This window comes from Electrona antarctica (assembly GCF_951216825.1).
Source record: "Electrona antarctica genome assembly, chromosome: 13".
NCBI classification, from domain to species: Eukaryota; Metazoa; Chordata; class Actinopteri; order Myctophiformes; family Myctophidae; genus Electrona; species Electrona antarctica.
In genome coordinates, this window is record NC_136794.1 from 33919875 (window position 1) to 33946263 (window position 26389).

The window sequence follows — 26389 nt, forward strand, 5'->3', positions numbered from 1 at the left end:
AATCGTTAAAATGTGCCTCAAATCTTTCCGAAAATTGTCATGATTTAGAAAACTTTTTTTAATTTCGACGTCAGGCCTGAATGGGTTAAATATTTAACCATGATTATGCCATCATCTTGCACACATTCAGAGGTTTTTGGGGCAGTGTTTTCCCCCCTGAGAGATGTTTTTCACATGCAGCGTCTTCGTCTCATTTCTCACCTCGAGTGTTTATTAAATCGTTTTGCTGTCGGGGCAGAAACCTTGTATCTCCAAATGTTTTGGTTTGAGGTTTTCCGGGGGAAATGAATGTCCTATACTTTAACTGGTGGCTCTTGAGGGGGTTCCAGGTGGTCCCATTTCATGGTGCTTTCATTTTACTCTCTCAAGAGTTCAATTATCGTTACACATCTGCATTACTTAAGTCTACACAATTATAAAAATGTAGAATAATTGTTATTTTGATCGTTTGCCTGTTATCTATCCTATGATACCACTACATCAATACAGTATGGACAAAATCTTATCCAACAGCGACAAAATATTGGGAGGCTGAATGTCATCAAATGGTGGTCCGTGGCTCAAAAGCAGAATAAATAATGGACCTTTGATGTGAAAAGGGTTGAAAACCACTGTTGTACTTCATCATACAGGAGGCGTTGCACACAAGAAGCGAGAATAGCTGATCCACAACCTCACAAGGGCTATTTTCACTATTCTAAAATGTATGAAAACTAAAATAAATGAAAAAAGGAAGGATTTTGGACATGCAAGGTTTTCCCCCCGCCTGGAACGGGACTGTGTGTTTAGTATGCAGCTCCAGTAGACTGTGTGTCTAAATAATTAAACTGTGATGCTCAACGGCTCAACACAAGTTCATGCTTATTTTATTTTTCCCTTTTCTCCGGCTTTCTCACAATCCTTTTCCTCCCCCGTGCCTCCCTTCCCACTTTTTCTCCCGTCCATGTCTCGCTCCTTTCACCCCTCCCTCCGTCCCTCTTTCCTTTCCTTGTCCTTTTTCCCACCTCCCCATCCCTTCATCTTTCCTCCGTCTCCCTCTTCTCCTCTCGTTTCTCTCTCATCCCTCCTCCTCTCCCTCTGTCCCTCTTTCCCTCCTTTGTTTTCCCTCTTTACTTTCCCTGTCTTTTCCGTCTTATCCATTCCCCCTACAATTCTTTCTTTCTTTCTTTCTTTCTTTCTTTCTTTCTTTCTTTCTTTCTTTCTTTTCTTTAATATCATAAAATAAATATATATATATTTTTAAACGGGGGACCCTGATAAGCACTTGAACTTGTAGGAGTTGAGACATTTGACTTGTTTTAAAATAACCTAAAATCAAATGTATAAGGTGGTAGCTAAATGAGTGCGTCGTTTACATAATGAGCCGACTTTACTGAAAATAATCGCTAGTTGCAGCCCTACTACACGCCCGTTCATTAATTTAGTTTTAACTATATTACTAAAGGTCATTTCAGATGGGCAGTGATTAAGGCAGCTTGTTTTCAATGTGTTGTATTTTTGTACGCGTGGAGAAGTCGAGGGGGTGCAACGCAAGCAAGCGTATTTACGTGAGCGCGGTCCCGTCGATCCAGGCGACAACGTCTGCGTTAATCGATGCCCGTCTGAAAGTACCTTAACCCTGTCTCTCTCCTCTCCTTGTGTCTGTCCTCAGTGGGAGGAGATCAGTGGCGTGGACGAGCACTACACGCCCATCCGGACCTTCCAGGTGTGCAACGTGATGGAGTACAGCCAGAACAACTGGCTGCGGACCAACTGGATCGCGCGCCGAACCGCCTACAAGGTCTACGTGGAGCTCAAGTTCACGCTGCGCGACTGCAACTCCATCCCGCTGGTCCTCGGCACCTGCAAGGAGACGTTCAACCTGCTGTACCAGGAGAGTGACGAGGACCCCGGAGACCAGGGACACTTCAGGTGTTTACGCTTATTATTATTATTGCAAACCTGCATCTCCCGTCGGTCGGTTGGTCGGTCACGCCTCCATATATGGTCACGCCTCGTGGCATCACGCCTCCATATATGGTCACGCCTCGTGGCATCACGCCTCCATATATGGTCACGCCTCGTGGCATCACGCATCCATAAATGGTCGCGCCTCGTGGCATCACGCCTCCATATATGGTCATGCCTCGTGACATCACGCCTCGTGACACGTCACGCCACCATATATGGTCACGCCTCGTGGCATCACGCCTCCATATATGGTCATGCCTCGTGGCATCACACCACCATATATGGTCACGCCTCGTGACATCACGCCTCCATATATGGTCACGCCTCGTGGCATCACGCCTCCATATATGGTCACGCCTTGTGGCATCACACCACCATATATGGTCACGCCTCGTGGCATCACGCCTCCATATATGGTCATGCCTCGTGGCATCACGCCACCATATATGGTCACGCCTCGTGGCATCACGCCTCCATATATGGTCGTGCCTCGTGGCATCACGCCTCCATATATGGTCGCGGCTCGTGGCATCACGCCTCCATATATGGTCCCGCCTCGTGACATCACGCCTCCATATATGGTCGCGCCTCGTGGCATCACGCCTCCATATATGGTCACGCCTCGTGGCATCACGCCTCCATATATGGCCACGCCTCGTGACATCACGCCTCCATATATGGTCACGCCTCGTGGCATCACGCCTCCATATATGGCCACGCCTCGTGACATCACGCCTCGTGACACGTCACGCCACCATATATGGCCGTCTCCATATATGAAGATCACAACACTGACCAACTAAAACCCTGGATAGCCATGCATAGAGAAGACTGTATCATCACCTAGATCTGCATATCTATGCTGTCAGGAAGAAACCACCTAACTCCAAAATGTACATTTTTCAGGAAATTAAGAAAACCTTATATTTTGAAAACAAAGCACTAGTGCCTCATCAAAGTTGGTGTTGTGACTTTATATATTGTCAATTACTTGCATGAGAGGGAGAGAGGTGGAGGAGTTAGTTGCTTTAGCAGACAGTTTGAGGGTCCAATGGAGTTGAGAGGTTTTGTCCAAAGAGTCTTTTACTACTTTCCATTGGTTCAATATTCAAAAATCTCAAAAATGGAGTAAGGAGGTTTCCTCCTGACAGCAACGATATATGGAGCCGGCCAGCAACTCTACATCTGACCTCAAACCTCAAACCCTTAGATGTATTCATGTGCATACCCTCTATTGTATAGTTTTAGTTATTTCGTTTAGCTTTGAGAGTTAACCTTCGACAACCCTTTTCTCCGCAGGGAGCACCAGTTCTCCAAGATCGACACCATCGCGGCCGACGAGAGCTTCACGCAGATGGACCTAGGCGACCGCATCCTCAAGCTGAACACGGAGGTGCGCGAGGTGGGCCCCGTCACGCGCAACGGCTTCTACCTGGCCTTCCAGGACGTGGGCGCCTGCGTGGCGCTGGTGTCCGTGCGCGTCTACTTCAAGAAGTGCCCGCACATCGTGCGCAACCTGGCCATCTTCCCCGACACGGTGCCCACAGACGCACAGTCCCTGGTGGAGGTGAAGGGCGCATGCGTCAACCACTCCAAGGAGGAGGAGCCGCCGCGCATGTACTGCAGCACGGAGGGGGAGTGGCTCGTGCCCATCGGGAAGTGCCGCTGTGATGCCGGCTACGAGGACCGCGGCAGCGCCTGTCAAAGTAAGAGTTTGCTTTTTTAGGGGGGGTATTCTTTCACGGCCATGTTTCAAATCAAATCAAACGTTATTTATAGAGCAGATTTTAAACAGTCGAGATTGACCAAAGTGTCACAGTCAGATCAAAGCATCAACAATACACATGTATGCATGTGGCACATACAGATGTGCCATTGAGCCAATTCAGTAGATTCAGTGTCAGTGCATTGTCAGAACATTGTCAGTGAGAAAGTGGGGCATTTGCCAAGGTTGTATATGTTAATTCTATTCAGATTCCCTGAATAGATAGTGTTCCTCTGCTGGACACTTCATTTCAGTAGCAAAGCACTAGGATAATTATTAGCAAGGCTAAGTGAATAAAACCTGCAGGGAAAACATACATTTTCAAAGTGTGAAGAGTTGGAATGGAACGTCTGTAGCATCAAAACACAATTGGAATAAAATGAGTATAGTAGCCTCAAGACTCAAGAGTGATCAAAGGCCATTGAAATCTAAAACGCCTCAATGGACTGGGCACTACTGATGGCAAATGGCAGGCTGTTTCAGAGAGTTGGGGCTTCGCTCTCCTCTGGATCTCAGCCTAGTTGTGGGAACGGTCGAGAGGAGCTGGTTGGCATGTTTGATTTGCTGTGTTCTTTGTGGCTCAGAGCCTTTGACTGAGGATCATAAAGTCCTAAAATCTCCTTCCCGGGGCCAAGAGGGGAATTTTTCTTTTAGGCTTTAGTGGTTATAAGATGTTTGACTTGAGTGTCCCTTTCCCGTGCAGCGCACCCACGTTTGAATACCATGCCATGACTCGTGGTGCGTTTGGGTTTCCCCAAGGCCCCAGTGAGCCTCTCCAACGTTGAAGCACTGGGCCCTAGTGGTAAGAGGAGGGACTGCAGGCGAACCCGTGGAAGTATGACGAGGAAACCCCGTGCAGCTGGGCTTTAACGTTGAGCGTGTTTGCACTTCCGCATTTTGGGCACCACATTTTGGTGCCCAAATCGAAAAAGGGCGGAAGTAGACGGTTCTTCCGGGTGCTTCAAAACGCCACTGAGCAACTATCACTGACATGAATAGAGGGGGGGTGGGGGCGGGGCTATCGCACCGGTTCAGTCTCTATCCTTCTTTATACTCTATGGGTTTCCCGCTGGGTGGTTGAGTGAGTCAAAGACGCCTGGACACCTCAGACATCGGCTACATTATGAAAATCACATAACAGTTGTTTGTGTGAAATTCACGCAACGTTGGTATTCTTCGATTGGAAGTGCAATACATTCTGTACTCCTTCTGACGTATTCTCGGAACTCCTTCCAGATGTCCTCCTGACACTTCGCCCGTCCGAACCCCGCCGTCAGACGTAGTATGTGTTGCGCTCGAAAACATGGCAGACTGCATATTATGTGTATTGTGGATCACACCTTGGATGAAAAGATGTGTACGCCTCATCGTATGTGTCTGCACGGAATCTGCAGCGTGTGTGTGTGTGTGTGTGTGTGTGCGCGCATGTGCATGTGTGTATGCAATGCATGTGTTTTGCAGTTGCATCACTGTCTCAGTGTTGGCGGATGCTTCCATCCGTGTGTGTGTGTGTGTGTGTGTGTGTGTGTGTGTGTGTGTGTGTGTGTGTGTGTGTGTGTGTGTGTGTGTGTGTGTGTGTGTGTGTGTGTGTGTGTGTGTGTGTGTGTGTGTGTGTGTGTGTGTCACCTCATCAGCTGGCCTACGGGGAGGAATTTGGGAAGTGTGGTGGTCAGGATGGGGTTAATGGGGTGAGAGGTCAACGAGAGGAGAGTTTGGGGGTGGGTTGATGGAGTGTTTTGGACCAGGGTGTTGGTGATAAGTAACCCAATGTGAAACCGGCCTCACTCACACACACGTCTCTCTGTCTGTTTTCAAACAAGCTCAACGCTCTTCTCGCCCTGTCTCTATGTCTGTCTGTGTGTCTTTTCGCCCATGTGTTACATTTTGTCACTGTCGGGTGAAAACCGTGTATGTCCAAAACCTTTCTAGAAATGAAATTAAAATGAGTGTCTCTCTAACATTTTAGTGTAGTTTGTATTTGTTAACGAAATTGGTTTTAGTCAGCATACAGTAGCTTAGTTTTATTTTATTTTTTCATCAGTGAAAACGAATAATTTTCATCATAGTTTCCGTCGACGAAATCATGTCTAGATGTCTTCCAGAATGGCCTTTCACTCTGTCTGTCGCTTTACTCTCGTACTTAATTAGCAGATCACTCTGTCTCTCTCCTCCTCTCCTCTGCTCCCCTGGGCCCTGCCCCGGTGTTAATTAAAGATCAAAGAACAGTCACTCCCAGGTCCTGCCCCCTGCCGCCCCCGCAGGGAAAACCCTCTGTCCCTGCCCCCCCCAAACCCCCCCCCATCCCGGGGCCAGGGGCCCCCCAGGCCCGACTCACCACCCTCCAGACAACAGAGAGAGACATGGAGAGAGTCTCTGCCACAGCTGTTGGCTTGAAGAGCTTGTGTAGCTCCTAGAATATAATATTCAGAATGCCTTCACCACTGCTGGGGCTCTCAGAATGAGCTGTTGGTATTTGGGGGGGGGGGGGGGGGGGGGGGGGGGGGGGGGGGGTTAGAGGAGTTACTGAGTCGGGTTTAGAGAGGGTTTCATGAGGCTGAGGAATGTAGAAAAACATATTGTTGCACGATACTAGTCATCATTGATTCCTCGGTTTTTAAAATCTCTGAAATAATCAGATCTTGGAACAAATCGGATCCATATAAGAAAAAAGGAAAGTCGGAATTGGACCAAACGGTTCGGAATTGGACCAAATTGTCACGGGTCCACTCGGGCTCTGTGCCGTCACTTGAAAATAAATCTCAGAACGGGTCGGAATCTGATAAAATTTCACAGGTCCATTTCGGGTTCGGGTCCATTTCTTTTTACCCGTGAACAGAGTATAGGACCTAAATGGAAGACTGCAAGGACTTTTTTTTTATCCTATCCCTTTTGGAATAATTGTTTGACTGTACTCTGTTGCTGTTTTTACATTTATGTCTAATAAACTATTCAATCAAATTCAATCAATCAAAGTATAAATCGGTCATCGGCGTCCGACTTTTCAGAACGAGACACAAATGTATAGATCTCCACACACGCACAATACGTGGTTCAAATCTGACTCACGGAAATCAGTTCCCATGCGGCTTCAAGGTGTTCAGTTGTGATAAATAAAAAATCTGATTTCAATTTGTGCTGCACGATTAATGGAAAAGATCACAATCTAGATTCAGATACTCTTATGTTTTTGCTACCAGAGAGAGACTTTAAGAGAGGTTTATGTCAAGCACTTTGAGGTTGTCTGTTTAAAGCCACAGTAGTTGGGTCCAGGTGCCACATTGTGAATGTAGTAATGTTTTCTATCGCCCATCGTCTGGCCCAAAATCGCTGATGGACGATATATTCGCATCGGCAACGCGTTGAGAGCACGCAGACCCGCCCGTCTCTACAGTGCCGTTAGCAACGCGTTGAGAGCTTGTAGATCTGTCTGTTTTTGCAGCGCTGGTGTCGGGGTTCGTTCACGTCAATAACCAAATAACATAGATTACAGGCGGAGATGGTGATGTTCAATCAGTGTGTTGAATCAGCAGCAACAAGCTAAGCCAACACCACCACCAGCCTGTTAGCTTAGTTAACAACAAACACAACTCCCCCCAACCCTACCTAGAAAAGAAACAATCTATACTACACCAAAAAGAAAATCACAATCTAGGCTCCCTGACTAAACAGAAAACAATGAGTCAAAACCGGGGCAACAAAATAAATAGCAGCACACCCTTACCATATACAGCTTCCCTTCTATTGTGGTACACGCAGGCAAATGGTTTGGGATACTTGGACAGTGGTTTATAATGAGTTGAGTTGCTTAAAGTAACTTTAACAACTTTGTCTGACTAGTATTGTTTAGACAGGGTCTCAGCAGCATGTGGTGTTTGGTACAATGGCAAAATAGTCACTCCGTCTTTTCCTTTACTCTTTTTTTATTTCACGGGTCGCGCATTGGGTTGTGATGAGACACGAGACAACAGTGTGCATTCTGGTGTGACTGTATATTATTAAACTGCATGGGTCCGGAGAATAAACCCAAACAACTCCCTCGTTCCCAGCCTTTCTCAGCCAGAGTGAGCATGACTAATCCAATCCACGATTGCCGATATATTCGTATCGTCACCCAACCCTATAGTGAGAATCTCAATTATTGTGGAGGAAAATCAAGATTCACATTTAAACAAGAGTCGTGTAGCACTAACATTTCTAATCTGGTCAAAAATATGAACACAGACGAGTGAGTGACCACCTCCCCATCCCCCTCTCCGTATGGCGGGTCTGAGGGCTTTGTGTGAATGTTTCTATGTATTAGACAATCTCTTATTAGTTTCAGAGAGGGACTAATGGACTCTAATAAGGTCTTATGTTACCCCGGAGTGGGACAGCTGCACCAGCAGCCCCCAACCCGAGCACCTCATCCCCCCCCCCCCACCCCCACACACACACACACACACATCACTCCCACAGTCATTCATATCATATAGGGCCCGAGCACGCACCTCATTCTCCAGGCCCTGTGATGGCCCCCAGCGCGCACCTCGTTCTCCAGGCCCTGTGATGGGCCCCCAGCACGCACCTCATTCTCCAGGCCCTGTGATGGCCCCCAGCGCGCACCTCGTTCTCCAGGCCCTGTGATGGGCCCCAGCGCGCACCTCGTTCTCTAGGCCCTGTGATGGGCCCGAGCATGCACCTCGTTCTCCAGGCCCTGTGATGGGCCCGAGCACGCACCTCATTCTCCAGGCCCTGTGATGGCCCCCAGCGCGCACCTCGTTCTCCAGGCCCTGTGATGGGCCCGAGCACGCACCTCGTTCTCCAGGCCCTGTGATGGGCCCGAGCACGCACCTCGTTCTCCAGGCCCTGTGATGGGCCCCCAGCACGCACCTCGTTCTCCAGGCCCTGTGATGGCCCCCAGCGCGCACCTCGTTCTCCAGGCCCTGTGATGGGCCCGAGCACGCACCTCGTTCTCCAGGCCCTGTGATGGCCCCCAGCGCGCACCTCGTTCTCCAGGCCCTGTGATGGCCCCCAGCGCGCACATCGTTCTCCAGGCCCTGTGATGGCCCTCAGCGCGCACCTCGTTCTCCAGGCCCTGTGATGGCCCCCCAGCGCGCACATCGTTCTCCAGGCCCTGTGATGGCCCTCAGCGCGCACCTCGTTCTCCAGGCCCTGTGATGGCCCCCAGCGCGCACCTCGCTCTCCAGACCCTATATGATGGTTCCCTTCCCTACAAATGATGTTGTAGTTCGGAGTACATTACGCTTTATGTTTATTAATTATTATTTTTTTGCCTTATCTTGTCTGTAATGCCTGTAATGACCTAATTAAAACACTTTAATTGCCCGGGGTTATTTAATCCATTACATTATAGCGCCCCTTTTCCGGACGGACCGGCGGAAGTTGTTGATGTGTGTGTAGCAGCTAACAATAGCCACACCACTCTAGAGTCGATCGACAACAACGGGAGACAAGAATAAATCTATCGAGGACCGTGGAACGCCGTCTAACATAGGATCTTTTTCATAAAAAGATGGATGATTTAGATTGCGAGTTATGAACGTTTTAAGATTTTCGTTTTTCATCAGCTAAACAGGGGAAGGAGTTTTTCGATGACTTCTCACTCTTGCGCGTCACCGAGGATTGCCCAGCAGGCGGCGCCTGGGCTATAGAGCCTTGCGATCCGTTCTCAATATCAATAAACTTCATCCTTTGGACAATACTTCGTCCTGGGCGTCGGGCGTTACTAATAGAAAGGACAAAGTACTTTGTCCTGGGCGATGGGAGTGTTAATGGTCTCTGTCGGGTGGTTTATATGTCAAATTCTAAACCTTTGGTTCACACTAGTGTATGATTAAGTGGCGCGTTTAATTTACGAAAACACAAACAGTTAAAATATGGAGATGAGACTTCTTCTTCCCGACAGCGACGGAATATGGACAGAAGGTTGCGTGTGAGACGTGCGGGACACACTGCCGTGTGTTTCTTAGCTGTGTGTGTGTGTGTGTGTGTGTGTGTGTGTGTGTGTGTGTGTGTGTGTGTGTGTGTGTGTGTGTGTGTGTGTGTGGTGTGTGTGTGTGTGTGTGTGTGTGTGTGTGTGTCGCTGTTGTCTCGGCGTGTGTGTTGTGACTCACTGCACTAAATATTTCATCCACTGGTTTCCCTGTGAAGACGACACGATACAACATCTTCCATTTACCTTTCAACCTGGGGGAGGGAGGGAGGGAGGGAGAGAGAGAGAGAGAGAGAGAGAGAGAGAGAGAGAGAGAGAGAGAGAGAGAGAGAGAGAGAGAGAGAGAGAGAGAGAGAGAGAGAGAGAGAGAGAGAGAGAGAGTGAGAGAGAGAGAGAGAGAGAGAGAGAGAGAGAGAGAGAGAGAGCTGTCTTTGTTGACATAGCGCCCAAAGTGCATTCAAGTGATTTAGCAGTGTGTCGTATCATGTTATTTATGATGATTATCTTCTTACATATATCTGTGTTAATGTATGTGCACTGTGTATTTCTGCTGCGTTCGTGTGTGCGTGTGTCCAAGCTTGGACTTGTGTGTGGCCACAAGTATGCGTGCAAACAGGAGGGTTTGTCTTCATAGTGGTGCTGAGGAAGGGTGTGTGTGTGTGTGTGTGTGTGTGTGTGTGTGTGTGTGTGTGTGTGTGTGTGTGTGTGTGTGTGTGTGTGTGTGTGTGTGTGTGTGTGAGAGAGAGAGAGAGTGTGAGTGTGAGAGTGTGAGTGATAGTTCTTCTTGTGTGATTTATAAAACACACACTCTCTGTCTGCTGTTGTTTTCGTTTGTCCTACATATTAACCCATTTTTGGGCGGGAACCCCTTTTGGTGCATTATGTTATGCTTTAGCTATTGAAAAATAGCAGATCTACAAGTTCATAGCGCGCCACCGAGTGGCGCGCTACGAGCTTGTAGGTCTGCTATTTTTGAAAAACCGAAGAACGACTGACACAGAAACATAGCTTTTTCAGAAAACTGTCAGGATGTAGAAGACATTTTTAGAATCCGATCTCAGGTCAAAATGGGTTAAAACACTGTGCGCAGAAATCAATACAACTTCAATTTCAACTGTAGGACTACATACCTCCATTACATGTTCATAATAAGAACAGCCATCTTCATTAAAAACTCAAACCCTATCCTAGATTTTGTCAGGGCTGTCACAAATACAAATTGTACTTAATGATTAATTGTCACACAAATAATTGCGATTAATGATTTATTTTTATTGTTTATTTTTGCATTGAACATCGGAATGTTACAATTTGTATTTCTGTTTGCCTCTTAGGCCTCGTAATCACAGATTGTACAGGGCAGATGTGACAAATTGTATACAAATAAATCGTTGTTTTTTTATAATAAAAATAATAATAATGATGTTTTCTTTCCAAAGAAATTACAAGGTTGTAGATCTGCTATTTAAAAAAAAAAGTTTGATAATGTTTGTCGACATGATTGATTGACAATTATGGAAAAATAATTGTGATTGGGCCATTATATAATAATTGTGACAGGCCTAGACTTCGCTGAACCGTGGTCCCACAGGGTTCTGTATTCGGTGCCCTCATTTTCTTCCCCTCTACACCAAATATGTAGGCCGAAAACAGCCCATGCACAGTTTGTGACGAATTGTGAGGTTTATAGATCTGCTATTCTCTCCTCATTTTGAGTATCAGTACTTTACTTTAGTATTTTTTAATTTTGGATTCGTGTGACTTTCATTCCACTATACATTTTAAAGACAAATATTGTACTTTTGACTCCACTACATTTCTAGGGAGGGTAAAAAGTACATTGTGAATTAACCACGTAAGCCCCATGCATTTCAAATAGCAAAAATATCAGATTGATGCCATGCAATGTGTTATGAGATCTGCTATTTTTTTCATCAAAATGTCAATACAGCAGTGCATTGATATATAACATAATTTGTACTTTTGAATCCTATTCCTAATTTCAAAAGCATTGAATACTTCAACTGAAGTACACATTTGTGACAACTCTGACGTTAGGTAATGTGAAATGTGACACACGACGACAGGTGAAGTCAGCGAATGTGCCACGGAGGTATGCGACGGTCACGCATGTACTTCAGCGTTGAGAGAATCATTTTGATATTCAGTTTCTGGCACTACAGGCCATCCGCAAGTAGGGAGTTAAAGCGGTTATGTTTCTGCGATGCTATCACGATATGATGGATGTTGTGCTGAAACAATACTGGCACTGTGCAAAAACCATTACGTTACACAGTGGAAAAAATAATCAATGTAGTTATTATTTAGACACAAGCTCTTGTTAATACATGTCATTCAGTATTTATAAAAACCTAGATAGACACTTGCATTATTTTCACAACTTTTGTGAGAGACACTTTTTTTTATATATACTTTATTAACACAATTATTTACAGAACGGGTAGTACATACAGGATAACGCAAACATCCCCAGGGGGCTTGTTTCCATTGTGGATCATCATACTCAATTAATCAGTAATGCAGTACAATAGCTTACATACGTATTGGAAGAAAACCCAGTAGCATCAAAAGGTATAGGCTATATTTAAGCCATATTACACAAGAGGGTGTGCGATATCGTGATTATTATCACAGCAGTAATATGCGGTTACTTAAGTCATTCACTGCCAGTGTAAATACATAAATAATCCAAGCACTATAGCCACATTATATTTATTTATAAAAAGAAAACAAAAAAACACAAGTTGAAATACGGAAACACAACATCTCTCACCAGGACGGTGACAAATAGTAACTCATGAGTGGTTTTTGGAGGTTGGGTGTGAGAGGTACGTTGTATACAGTACAGTACACAGTCTGAGAGCGAGGGACAGGAATGTGTAAGCGGACGGGGCGCGGGTACCAATGGACGCGTCCGTCATCGCGGCTTATTGCGTGTTGTTGTGGTGTGCGAGCGAGCCTTTTCCATGCAGAGGAGGAGGAGGAGGAGGAGGAGGAGGAGGAGACGGGCCCTCTGGCCTGATCTGCTGTGGAGCCCGCAGGGCTTTCATCTGTCATTCCAACGGACTGCAGCAGGTGAACCCACTCCTATCTGCCATCAGTGTGAAATTCCTGCTCGGACCCCTAATTTGATCCTAAAACAGCAAGGCGGATATGTCCTCTCCCAAGTGTGCATGCGTGCGTGCGTGTGTGGGGTACCATAAGTATAGTACAACTTGAGAAAGGGTCCATTGTCTTGTCATTGTTGTTATGGTTAAAACATAATTTGACATTAGAGATTAGAGTTATGTCTGATATGCTTGGGTGTCACGCGCAGATAATATCGGATCTACAAGCTCATATAGATCGGATATAGGTATTTTTTGGCTTCAGGGTTAAAATCCTAGATTTAAATTGGCAAGAAATTGTGAAAAATAGCATTCATGAAACTTGGAGGTCCTCACAAGTATAGGTGTGTGTGTGTGTGTGTGTGTGTGTGTGTGTGTGTGTGTGTGTGTGTGTGTGTGTGTGTGTGTGTGTGTGTGTGTGTGTGTGTGTGTGTGTGTGTGTGTGTGTGTGTGTGTGTGTGTGTGTGTGTGTGTGTGTGTGTGTGTGTCAGTGCCAATTTCCACTCATGTGTACATGTGTGTGAGTGTGTGTGAGTGTAATGAGCACTAAGGGGCCGGTAAGTATGTGGATTGTGTGTCTTGATAAATCCACGAAGAATGTAAACCTGCCGTCTCACTGCGACCGACAGCTGCCTGCACGCACGCACACACACACACACACACACACACACACACACACACACACACACACACACACAGAATTCTTTCTCACCGCGTCTGTCCGTTGCCTCTATTTGTCTGTCTGTCTGTTGGGTGTGGCTGCAAAAGATCAATTCATGTTTGAGCCGATGAGGCTCTAGCAGCAAGTTGAGTTTCTAGGGTGGTATTGTATCGACGAGCAGATACTTTTAACAGTCGGAGGTGTTTGTTCAGAAATGCTATACTTGAGCGGACAAATGATCCTCCCTGAGTTTATTTAACTAGAGGTTCGGACCAATACGTGGCCCTCACATCTAGAGTTCTGGCTCTTATGCGGCCCTCACACCTACGTCGCAATGCCAATCCCACTGATATGCCCATAGTTGGAGATCTCTATATTTCAGTCCTTGTCCCCTTTATGACCATATATGGAGATCTCTGTATCTGTCAGTCCTTGTCCGTTTTATGCCCATATATGGCTCACAACGTGCGGCGCCTTGTGAGCTTGTAGATCTGCTATTTGTGGTTAATGTCCCCCCTCCCAGAATGGGTAGGTATAAAGCTATTTTCAATGTGTCCTAATAGAAACAGATGTTCCCCCAGGTTTTCCTTGTAACATACTGCAATATTTACATATTTACGTACCGTAATATGACGTAAATGGTTTTGTAAAGTAACAATGCATTTCTGGGGTGTCGGCATATCATAGTAGGTGCATGATATATACATATGAAGTATATACATTTAATATCCTACATCAGTTCACTCCTTTCAAGGCAGACATAATGTAAACTGTATTTTGTGTTGGTGTGTCACATAAGCTCTGTGACACAGTGAATGGTGGAGTGTGCGTGTGTGCGTGCATGCGTGCGTGCGTGCGTGCGTGCGTGCGTGCGTGCGTGCGTGAGCAGCAGCTAAATCACTTTAGGCGCAGAGTGCAGAGCGACGTAAAGCACTGGACATGTCAGAGTCACGCATAGGAGAGCTTTGAACCCACAGCCAAGACCATGAGCCACTGGGCCGGGGGGGAGGAGGAGGGGGGGGGGGGAAGGAAGGAAGGAAAGAAGGAAGGAAAGAAGGAAAGAAAGAAGGGGAGCAGCGAGGACGGACAAAGTGCATGGCATCATTTCTGTGCAGACAGACAGTAGTCGGTGGTTTTTCAGACAGACAGACAGTAGAAGTCAGTGGTTTTCATGCCAAAGACCCCTCTCAATTGACCCTTCTATTATCCGATCTACAAGCTCACAACGTGCCGCGGAACATGGCAGGCTCTGCTACTGTATGTCTGGAAAACATTTTTTGTTTTGTGAAATGACTTGTGAAATGACATTCTGCATAATGTGTACTTTTACTTTTGGTGCTTTTATCCTCTTAACTCGAGTATATTTTGAATAGCGAGTGTTCGCTTTACCAGAGTGTTTCTACACTGCGGTATTGATACTTTTACCACCACGTCTGGCTGTGTATGGATCAAATCCCATGGCTGTGTGAATTTCAATGCGTCATCGCAACAGGAGAAAACACAGCAGTTTTTTTTCTTCTTTTTTTTTTTTTGCTGTGGTGTGTGTTTTATTTTTATTTCTCTTTTTCTGGGCTGTGTGTGGATTCCCACTGTGCAGCTCCGCCGTGGGAGGAAGACATTGTTTGTTTGTGTTGGTCACTACATGACTGCTAGACTAACCACAACATTCATCTTACTGACACGCACGCATGCACACACTCACGCACACACACACCCACACACACGTCTCTCTAACTCACAACGACAGAATTTCTGACCCAGTAACAGAGCTTGTTTGGCGGGTAATGTTTCTTGCAACTCCCTTCCAGTCGGCCAAGTGTGTGTGTGTGTGTGTGTGTGCGTCCCTGTGTGTGCGTGTGCGTGTGTGGTATTAGTGTACGAATAGTACCGCTGTGTTGCATCAGTCTCTGCTGCCTGTGTTGCTTTGGGGAACAGAGCAGACATGATTACAGCAGAGGAGACCAACAGATCCATGAAGAGAACCCAGAAAAATGTTTGGTGCCCGTACTGTACTACTGTGCTGTAGCCTGCTGTGCTGTGCTGTGCTGTAGCCTGCTGTGCTGTGCTGTGCTGTGCTGTGCTGTGCTGTGCTGTGCTGTGCTGTGCTGTAGCCTGCTGTTCTGTGCTGTTCTGTGCTGTTCTGTGCTGTGCTGTGCTGTCCTGTCCTGTCCTGTCCTGTCCTGTCCTGTCCTGTCCTGTGCTGTGCTGTGCTGTGCTGTGCTGTATAGGGATCCTGTAGGATTTGAACGATTCTGGTTCCTTAACGAGTCCCTCTTAATGCTTCCATTCCTTAACGGCTCCCTGTCACAATTCCTGTAGGGCAGTAGTTTTCCATTATTTATTTGGCCTTTGAGCCACGCCCACGGACCACCATTTGATGATATTTAGCCTCTCCCAAAACTAAAGAATATTTTGTTGTCATTGGATAAGATTTTGTCCACATGTCCATGCTGTATCGATGTCGGTACCATTAGGAGAGACAACGGGCACGTGCTGATGAAAATAACAATTCTTCCACATTCTAAATTGTGTAGACATGCCCATGCCTTTCATTTATCCTGTGAGTCAGGACACTAATCCATGTTTCCAGGAGGATGCTTCAGCAGCTTTCCCGATTCTGTCTCGACTGGAAATGCCTCCAGTACGTTCCAGCGCTGCTGTGTGATCGCATGCGTGTTTTGTTTACCCTCGATCGATGTTGTGCGAATCCAATGTGAATCGCTGTTGCTTCGAGCGCGTACAGCGCAGAGAGACTGGTATAGCTTCAAATATTGATATGCACATTTTTTTGTGTGCATGCAGTAGTGGAAGAGGTACTCACATTTATTTTTACTTGTGTAAAATACTACAACTGCAATACTGCAACCTATACAAATACTATGGCATTACAAGTAAATGTCCGGAATTCAAAATGCACTTGAGTGAAAGTACAAAAGTAATGGCATCACAATTTGTACTTAAAGTACCAAAAGTAAAAGTAATGATTATGCAGAATCTCCCATTTAAAATGATCATATATTTGTTTTAATTGCCGCTCTACAAGCTCACAATGTACATTAATAATCAGAATCTAGTGACTTGTAAGCAAGGTTTTCAATTGTGAAGTAATGTGTTGTGTGTGTGTGTAAGTGCATCTGTGTGTGATTTCCGTGCGTGTTTAGGCTTCCGCACTCTATATAATACTACCCCGCTGAAAAGCACCGACGCTCGCTTCTCTCTAGCCCAAATAATTCCAGACCCTGCGGTGCAGTTTGACTTTTCAGAATCCTCCATAACCTTGATGCACGGAGAGGGGGGGGGGGGGAAACACAGCAAGCTAATTAAAGCATGGAGACGAGAAAGAGCCCACAGCTATGAGAGGGAGAGAGAGAGTCATCTAGGAGGGAGAGGGAGAGGGAGAGAGAGAGTCATCTAGGAGGGAGAGAGAGAGAGGGGGGAGGCGGGACAGGGGCTGAGGGGATAAGAAACTGAGAAATTGAGATGAACAGTGATAGACAGAGGGAGACAGACAGACATATTGTTGCTACAGTATCATGCAGAAACCTAGTATATCCATATTTGAACTTGTGCTTTTTTTTATTTTGTTTATTATTTAACTTTTTCTTAAAGGTAGTCCACCCACATTTTCTGTCATTTAGTTTGAGTCAATGGAATTAACATTGCAGTGGTGTGACTTAAGTGTCTTCATGAGGACGATGTGTTGTCCACGTTCCCTCCAAGGTGATCTGGACAGTTTGAGTCCCTCCCGGCCAGCAGGATGGACGGATCTCCCTGGAAGTCCCCTTAATTTCTTTCAGAAGGCAAAACTGCACTCACATCAACAGTGGCAAAGAAAGAACAGCCTCTGTGTTGAGAGAGCTCCGCTGTTTACCACTACTGTGGCTTTGGGTTTACAAGTGTATGTGACATAGTTGGTAAGCAATTAAAACTGTTTTGAAAATCTGGCACCGTGTACCACCTACTGTTGAAGAAAAGCAATGTAACCCTCTGATCATGATCAGTCTAAAACCCGTATAAACAACCTCTCTTTGTTACATGACAATTTCCCAGCACAAGAACCCACAGTTGTATATTTGGACCGATGATACTGTAGTGGACGTGGTGTGTATTGTATTGTCTCTCATTGTCAACGACAGTGGTGTGGAAGCTGGAGGAAGTGGCGGGTCTCCAGAGGTCACGGCGTACGGGGGGGTAGCAGAGATAAGACGGATGGGTTCGTGGTCATCTGGGACAACGTGTAACGGTGCATCTCGGATAACGTCACGTTTCTGTTCTCTTAAGTGGGTGACAAAATCTTCAGCAGAGAGTGATGCGCTGCGGGAGGACAGGGGGGTTGAGTAGGGAGGGAGAGTGGATCCTGTAAGCCGCCAGCGTCTTCCACAGAAAGCATTTTCGGACTGTCAATGTTTTTTCTATGGTAAATACTTTCTGCCACACATTTCTACCATTAAAGTCACGCTATGCAGTGCTCCTGAATCAAAACGTTACTTACAGGGGTGTCCTGAGCCCAAAATGTTTGGGAACCACCGACGTACTGTTGGTACGGGTCATGTTTCTGGTGTGTGCTTGGTTGAGGACTGTCTCTGGCCTCGCCGGACGAAAGGGGGGCTGGGTGGGCTCCGGGGCCCTCGCCTCGCTCCCGGGGACCCGAGGAGGGTTATAGGCCCCTATTCACCCTGGCCCGTATTAAAAGACTGTTTGCTTTTCTCTTTTATGGGCCTTCCAGCGGAGGCTTTGGGGGGACCGGAGGGGGCTTAGGCCTGTCACCCACCCACCCGGCTTTGGGCCCTTCAGCTCCACTGCTGCTAGCGACTTCAAAGCTGCTGGTAACCACAGGCCCAGGAATGCATCCCCCCCCCCACCCCCCGATACCCTACTACACACTACCATGCAGAGAGAGAGAGACGGGATGGACGACAGCATTGAATGAACGATGGATGAAAAGATGGATGGACTGTTTATTTTTTGGGGGGCAGTAGTGGGTTAGCGGGGAAAGGTTTATGGTGCATTGTTCTTTGTAATTCCGGCCCTAATTCCAGGAATCTTTTTTTTTCTTTTATTTTTTTGGCCATAAACTGAAAACCTTTTGAGGGAAATGTGGCCTTGTTTGTTTGGACTTGAGATGCGTTGCATAAAATCACTAAAAAACACTTTCAACCTGCCATCCCTACAGAATGTTTGTGGGTGGAGCAGCTGTTTTGACGTGTGCTGTTTGCCGCAGGGCATTTTGCACTTAAAGGTAACCGGGGGAGATGATATCAGGTAAATATTGAGCGAGCTGCTATGATGGTTCATGAACCAAGAATGTGCTGAGAGAGAGAGAGAGAGCTCCACTGCACTGTGCTGTTTATTATAGCACTACAGGAGAGGTGTTTATTCCCCTCAAGGTGTGTGTGTGTGTGTGTGTGTGTGTGTGTGTGTGTGTGTGTGTGTGTGTGCGTGTGTGTGTGTGTGCGTGTGCGTGTGTGTGCGTGTGTGCATGCATGCGCGTGTGCGTCCTTGACCTTGCTATGGTAAGTTTGCTGTTTTATTGCTTGTCTCTTCAATCTTAATCTCGCCTGGCGAGGCCGCACACCTCCGGTGGGATCTGTGTGTATGAGAGAGAGAGTTTAAGTGCAGGAGATGTGTCTGTCAATATGTACAGGTCATTAGCGAAGCAGAAATGAGTTGAGGTGAGGAGAGCAAGACAGAGTGCCTGCCACAGCAGAGCACGCACGCGCACGCACGCACGCACGCACGCACGCACGCACGCACGCACGCACACACACACACACACACACACACACACACACACACACACACACAGCCATTGATTAGCTTTGACGGAAGTGTCCATTGTTTCATGAAACGTCAGCATATGTATTCATTTTCACACGATATTCTTTTTCTTTTCTCCTTTAATGGACTGTTTTTGTCCATCATGTCCAGTGTGTCAGCCGTCAATCATGCCCGGTACCTGTCATTAAGGCGTGTCTCTCCGCTAGACATTTGCATATATGCAGATTTCTGTTTCCCATGCAAACAAAAACGGGGGAAAAAACGCTGACGGCCGCTCTTCCCAATTCCTGTCGTTTATACATGTTCTTTAGAAAGAAGGACGGCTCCACAAAAAAACGCACGCACGCACGCACGCACGCACGCACGCACGCACGCACGCACGCACGCACGCACGCACGCACGCACGCACGCACGCACGCACGCACGCACGCTCCTACTCATCTTTTTGATAAGGCAGCGTCTTTTAAGCCATTAAGCCCTGAGGCCCTTCTAAATCAGTGGTTCTAAAACTCTCTTCATTCCAAGGACCCCCACAATGTATTTGCACAAAGTGACATGTTGGCCAGCTTGTATGTCTGCTATTTTTGAGAAACACCATTGGTAAAGTCTAAAAATGACACGAATGATTTCCCGGTTTTAACGGGTTAATTATAAGTGGGGGTTTTATGTTAATCTCAGCGCTTTGGCTCCATCGTCGCCGCCCGGGATGAATGGATGGGGGTGTGTGTGTGTGTGTGTGCGTGTGCGTGCGTGCGTGCGTGTGTGTGGCAGGTGTTCTTATCTGGGAGGCTGATGAGTGTTTTACGCTTCAACGAGGGACAAAAGACACAACCTTTAAAGGTTGAGCCGTGCTGCATGCTCAGTATTACTGACCTTTAGTGTGTGTGTGTGTGGGTGTGTGTGTGGGCGTGTGTGTGTGTGTGGGCGTGTGCGTGCGTGCGTGCGTGCGTGCGTGCGTGCGTGCGTGCGTGCGTGCGTGCGTGCGTGCGACCAGGGTTAACTGTCAGACAACATTAGTCCACTCATCAGCTGATCTCTCTCTGATAGAGGACATCTATCAGGGCCAGTGTCTCTAATCTATGTCACTCCGCTGGTCAGTGGCGAGCACAGATAGACACTAGGGGGTGCTAGAGCACCACCTGCCCTTGCCCTCTGGACAGCAATGTGCCCTTTTGAAAAAAGAAAGAAAAAACGTTGTTTTCTTTGTTTTTGTACAGTGTACAGTATGTGGACCATGGTGACATTGATCAATTCTTGATATAAAAAATATTATTTATGCCCCAAAAAACTATAAATCTCACACTATTAAGGCAACCGGCCGGTTCCACGTGCTGCACAAGGTTCCCTTTTTCACTTGAGCACCCTCTAAATGTCTGTGCACGCCACTGCCGTTGGTCTCATGCTTGTAATCATTTTGAATAGAATGTAACCACGGTCTGGTTCAAACACTGGTTTTCAACCCGTTTCATACCAAGGTCCATTATTTATGGCCAGTTTGGCCACAGACCCCCGTTTGATGAGATTTAGTCTCAGACTCAAAACGTCAAATATCTTTGTCGTTACATATGATTTGGTTCACAATTATTGATGTGGTACGGCTGTCCAGTCGCTAGTCGCGACTGGACAGCCCGTTGTTGTCGATCGCCTTTAGAGTGTTTTGGCTACATTTTGCTGCTCCAGCCACATCCGATATAACCTCCGGTCCGTCGGTAAAAGTGCTCCGTTGCTATAAATCGATTGGGCGCTATGATTTAATGGATGAAATAACCCCGGGCAATCGGAGAGTTAAGTAATGCACATTTTTAACAATAATTTAACTCTTGAGATTACGTGTCCATTTGGTTTAATTTTACACTCTCAAGAGTTAGATATAAGTGTCCATTTGGTCACCAACTATATCCATCATTTAGATGGGGACCACGTACTGTAGAACCCCCTCAGTGACCATGTGGTGGCCCTCGGACCACTGGGTTAAAATAATAACACATATATGCCTTAAAGGAGCATTCAGTGATTTGGGTGATTTGGAAAACCACCCAGTCCGCCCGGTAACAAAATGTGCACATGCAGTGGGGGGAAGTGCAACAGGCCAACAGCATGTGCACCAAGGCCCGCCCCCACTTGATCATGATTGGAGGAAGGCCCCTCTCATCCTGATTGGATGAAGGCTTTGCCACCCGCCACCAAAACTGAAACTAGGGTTTTTTGACCCCAGGGGCTCACTGGGGACAGGGAGGAACTCCTTATATAGTCAGCACACTCTATAGTAGGGAGGATTATCCAGAAAAAAAGAAAAAATAAGTGATATTTGAATTAAGTCAAATCACTGAATATACCTTTAAAGGGACAGTTCATAGCTGGAAGAAACTGCAGTCACTCAATGTTAATAGTATTTGTAGTAGATAACTGTAGCACAAATTAAAGTGTGTTTGACTGGATTGCTGAATTCCTACAATGCCCATAATGCTTCAGTGCACTTCCCCTCCTTGTGGAGAGGGAGGAGGCTGCATGGAGGTGTGACTTTGTAGTCCAGGAAGTAAGTTAGACCATGACCTCATGAACATGGCTTCATAACTAAAATATCTAAAAAAAAACATATTACGCACATAAAAACCCCAAGAAAGTGTTCCTTGTGTCCTAAACATCATTACAATAAGCTCTGGTTGCAAAAAGGGGTGAAGTGGCCCTTTAATACATTATAATTGCCCTCTATAATTAAAATATAAAATATAACGCCTCAAATGTATTTCATCTTCCACTGAATAAGGACAACTCTGTTCGCAAGTCGACCATGTCATGTCATGTCATGTGAAGTGTGTGACCCTAACGATCGTCAGCCAATTAAAACATTGATTTCCATGTAAAGGCTCTGGAAGGTTAGTGGCTGTGACTGACATCTATCTGCATACTTAATTACTTACATTCTTGTGACACAACAGTGCACGCATACACGCGCGCACACACACACACACACACACACACACACACACACACACACACACACACACACACACACACACAATGCTGACAGCTGCATTTAATTACCAGGTGATAATTAAATTGCGGACGTGTTACTTTCTGTCTGTCACATTGTCATATGTCACTGTCTGTCTGTCTGTCTGTCTGTCTGTCTGTCTGTCTGTCTGTCTGTCTGTCTGTCTGTCTGTCTGTCTGTCTGTCTGTCTGGCAGAGGCATGTTTAATTTACGTAAGACGTCGGTTCTGTGTGAATATGTATTTGAGGCGTGTTGAGGGCTGTGTGTTTGTGTGTGTGTGTGCGTGTATGCGTGCACGTGCTAAATGGTCTCCAGGTGCAGAAAGAATAGAAGCAACCTGAATATCCACAATCCAGCTAATTACAAAAGAGCTGTGTATGTGTGTGTGCGTGAGTGTGTGCGTGCGTGCGTGTGTGCGTGCGTGCGTGCGTGCGTGCGTGCGTGCGTGCGTGCGTGAGCCTGTGAGAGAGTGATCAATTGTGTGTGTGTGTGTGTGTGTGTGTGTGTGTGTGTGTGTGTGTGTGTGTGTGTGTGTGTGTGTGTGTGTGTGTGTGTGTGTGTGTGTGTGTGTGTGTGTGTGTGTGTGTGTGTGTGTGTGTGTGCGCACGCGTGTGTGCATACATTCGTGCGGAGATGCGTTCAGGGAACGAGGACTTGTGAAAACACGGCTGCTCCAAAGACAACAGCTCTGCTAAGTGAGACGTGCCGCGGTAATAATGCCATCTATCACTCTTTGTTCCTTCTATCAGTGGTCTAACGTACGTGGTTTCCTCATCGGGTCTATTTATGGCCCACTGCTGCCGAACAAAACAAAACAAAACCAAACCAGAAGGAACCGGCGTTAATTACACTCCTACCCCAACATCTGCTGAACCCTTTTTGAAAACGTAGCCGTTTTTCAGTTGCTCTTTTGTGAGATATTTTCAAATGAGGAGCTGGAGATTTGGGCCAATGCATGCTCCCTATATTCTGTGTGTGTGCGTGTGCGTGTGTGTGCATGTGCGTGTGGCGTACATGTATGTACTGTAGTTGGCATTAGTAGGCTACCAGCTGGCGTATAGCTCTTCGTAATCATCTCCTCATCTCCATTAATAATAACAACAACGGCGATGCCGAGGGTGAGCCGATCGCATCCCAGATGTCGCACAGTCACGCAACCACGATTGTTTAATGTTGATATACACATAGTTGTGGTGTGGACTCTGCCATCCACTTCAGTTAGAAATCATTTTAAATTCATATTTAGTTATTGCCTTAGTAATAATTACCATTATTATTATTAACATTTACTGTCCCCAGGCTCTATAGAGCAACAAAGTCTGACATCCTACTGTACCTTTTTTGCCATATTGAATTCCCATAGACTTTTCTTATATCGTGTCAAATGAGAACTGTGTACCAAAAATATGGCGGTGTCACTCATATGGATATGATGAATCAACTGAGGGCGAGAAAACGCTGATGTTACTGCAGCCGGATTAGTGAAATAAAGCTAGCTTTTGCTAGAAAGACTGTATCAAATACGACTGACTGTCGTATACAGAGACACCTCCCCAACAATATCACAGAGACTGTTTTTTTGGACCACAATTCTTATACGAGACAATTTACACCCAATCTTTTTCTCCATAGAGAAATTAGTCCCGCAACCCAGGGGATGAATGAGTGTTTTGATAGGAGGGGGTCCACAGCCATATATATCATTTTTATTTATTTATTTTGGGTCCTCGACATGAAAAAAGTTGGAGAACCACTGCTCCTATAACCTGTCCCCCCGGAAGGTTACGGATTAAATCCCTTTGGGCCTCTGAAGCTCCCGGAGGTCCTCTCTCTCTCTCTCTCTCTCTCTCTCTCTCTCTCTGCCACGGCCGTGTCAAGCTCCATGTAGGCTCCCTTTCAATGCCAGGGGGGCCCCCTCCTCACACACACACACACACACACACACACACACACACACACACACACACACACACACACACACACACACACACACACACACACACACACACACACACACACATTGTCATTGTCCAAAAACACTGGAGAGGCGGCTACTCTCTCTCTCTCTCTCTCTGTGTGTGTGTGTGTGTGTGTGTGTGTGTGTGTGTGTGTGTGTGTGTGTTCGTGCGTGCGTGCGTGCGTGCGTGCGTGCGCGTTAAACAGACAGCGAGAGAGGTACAGTGAGAGGGAAACAGACGGGAAGACAAAAGAGACTGTCATATAGTGCTGGACACAGTGAAAGCGCTCGGTCTGTGCGCGACTAGGCCATGTGTGACTGTTGATGCGCACGTTTGTGTGGGTGTACGCGCATCTTTCCATGTGTTATTGTGTATATGCGCACATAGTGCTGCGCAAACCTCCGCTATATGCGCGTTCCCCCCACCGGCGTCCGTGTGACCTCGCATCTGCTTGTGTGTCTGCGGTCAGCCGTCACTGAACACATACACACCGTGTTTTCATGACGGTTCTGTGGGGGGTGGGGGGTGGGGGTGCGGCGTGCACGGCGCACAGCGCACGTCCCTCACAGGCCTCAGAGTGAAATAGCATGTGTGCGCCCAGCGGGGTTGTTGCATTCCTAGCTTTCGCCGTAGATTCTCTTCTCCTCGGCCCCACCATGCATTCATCCTCTATATGCGTCGTGTATGGGCTTCACTGTAATGCCATTGTCCTGGGGGTCCCCAGCCCGGCCCCCCTTGCCCCTTGCCTGTCCTCCCCCTCCTGCTGGGGTGGGGTGCATGGGGGGGACGGACGGCTGAGACCCCCAAGCCCTTTTGGCCTCCCTGACAGCGCGGACCCTTCAGCTGCCTGTCAGCCGGCCTCGCCTCCCCCTGGGTGGGACGGACTCACTGTACGACAGGAAAGGACTTGACAGTTTGTGGCGTTTCTGAAGCGTCTATATGGCTTTGACGTCTCGAACCCGGGGAGCGAGAGAGGATGGGGGGAGGGGGAGGGGGGGGGGTTGTACAAGTACAGCTCAGTTCAGTTATTTGTAAAAATGAAATACAATTAAAGACACCATGACCGAAAATGGGCGATCTACGAGCTCACACATGTCTCGGGATGACACGTCGAGGGCTTGTCTATTTGTGGTGAATGTTGAGGATGTGTGGGTTCAAGGGTTCAATGTCAGTAAAAAATAAATAAATAAAGAAGTCCTATTCAGACAAATATTTGGCAGTAGTGACTCTGAGGACTCCATAGGAGGTCCTGGACCCCCTGTTGAAGACCCATCCTACTATATTAGAGCCAGTGTTCAAACTATGACAAAATGTTAGTTGAATTGGATACCTTTTTTCAATGACGAAAATAAAAAGGAAATAAAACCTAAGCTAAAACCATGACCAAAGACACGATCTACAAGCTCACAATGCGTCGTGATGCGACTGCTATTTCCAAAATATTTTCATACATTTGAAAACTTGAAATGGGACATTCAGCATTGAGTACTTTATCCACCACCGCACTTGACCCAGAGGTAGTGGGAGCGAAGTTGTGAAATTAAGTGGAGTTTTCCCAGTATATGGAGTGCTTTTCCAGCATGAAGTGTGTGTATTGAGTAGAGGATGTTTCTCTTTTCTCTAAGTCACGTACGCTCAGCAGGGAGCCGGCCACTCGCACTTCCCCTTCAAAAAAAAAAAAAAAAAAAAGCTAAAAGGAGCGGGTTTTTTTGGTTCTTTGTTGTTTTGTGAGTTTGAACGACATGGCCGAGACAGTTGCGACCGTGCGTGCGTACGTGCGTGCGTGCGTGCGTGCGTGCGTGCGTGCGTGCGTGCGTGCGTGCGTGCGTGCGTGCGTGCGTGCGTGCGTGCGTGCGTGCGACCGTGCGTGCGTGCGTGCGTGCGTGCGGTGCGTGCGTGTGTGCGTGCGACCGTGCGTGCGTGCGTGCGTGTGCATGCGTCAGAATGTGATGAGGTTCCATTGAGTGAACACAGGCAGACTGGCTGTATGGGAACAACAGGGAGAGCGATGGCATCTGCCGCTATACGTTACTTCGACTCTGTCGGGCGGACACCTCATATGTCCAAAACTGTTACTTTTCGGGATTCAAATTCAAAAGTATCAGAAGTATAGCAGATGGACGAGCTCAAAACGTGTCACTTCGAGCTTCTGTATCTGATACTTTAGATGCTTTCTGTGTGACGCTGTAGTATGCTCAAATAGGGCGTTGATTTACGATTTA

The 26389-nt window shown here is 46.9% G+C and overlaps 1 protein-coding gene across 1 annotated transcript in view; it reads left to right on the forward strand.

Annotated features, from left to right (window-relative positions):
• epha3 (eph receptor A3) overlaps positions 1-26389 on the forward strand; it is a 165974-nt gene that overhangs the window by 41198 nt on the left and 98387 nt on the right. The window contains exons 3-4 of the mRNA XM_079517759.1: positions 1652-1911; positions 3250-3656. Coding sequence (XP_079373885.1) covers positions 1652-1911; positions 3250-3656 — 667 coding nt within the window. The remainder of the gene's footprint in view (positions 1-1651; positions 1912-3249; positions 3657-26389) is intronic.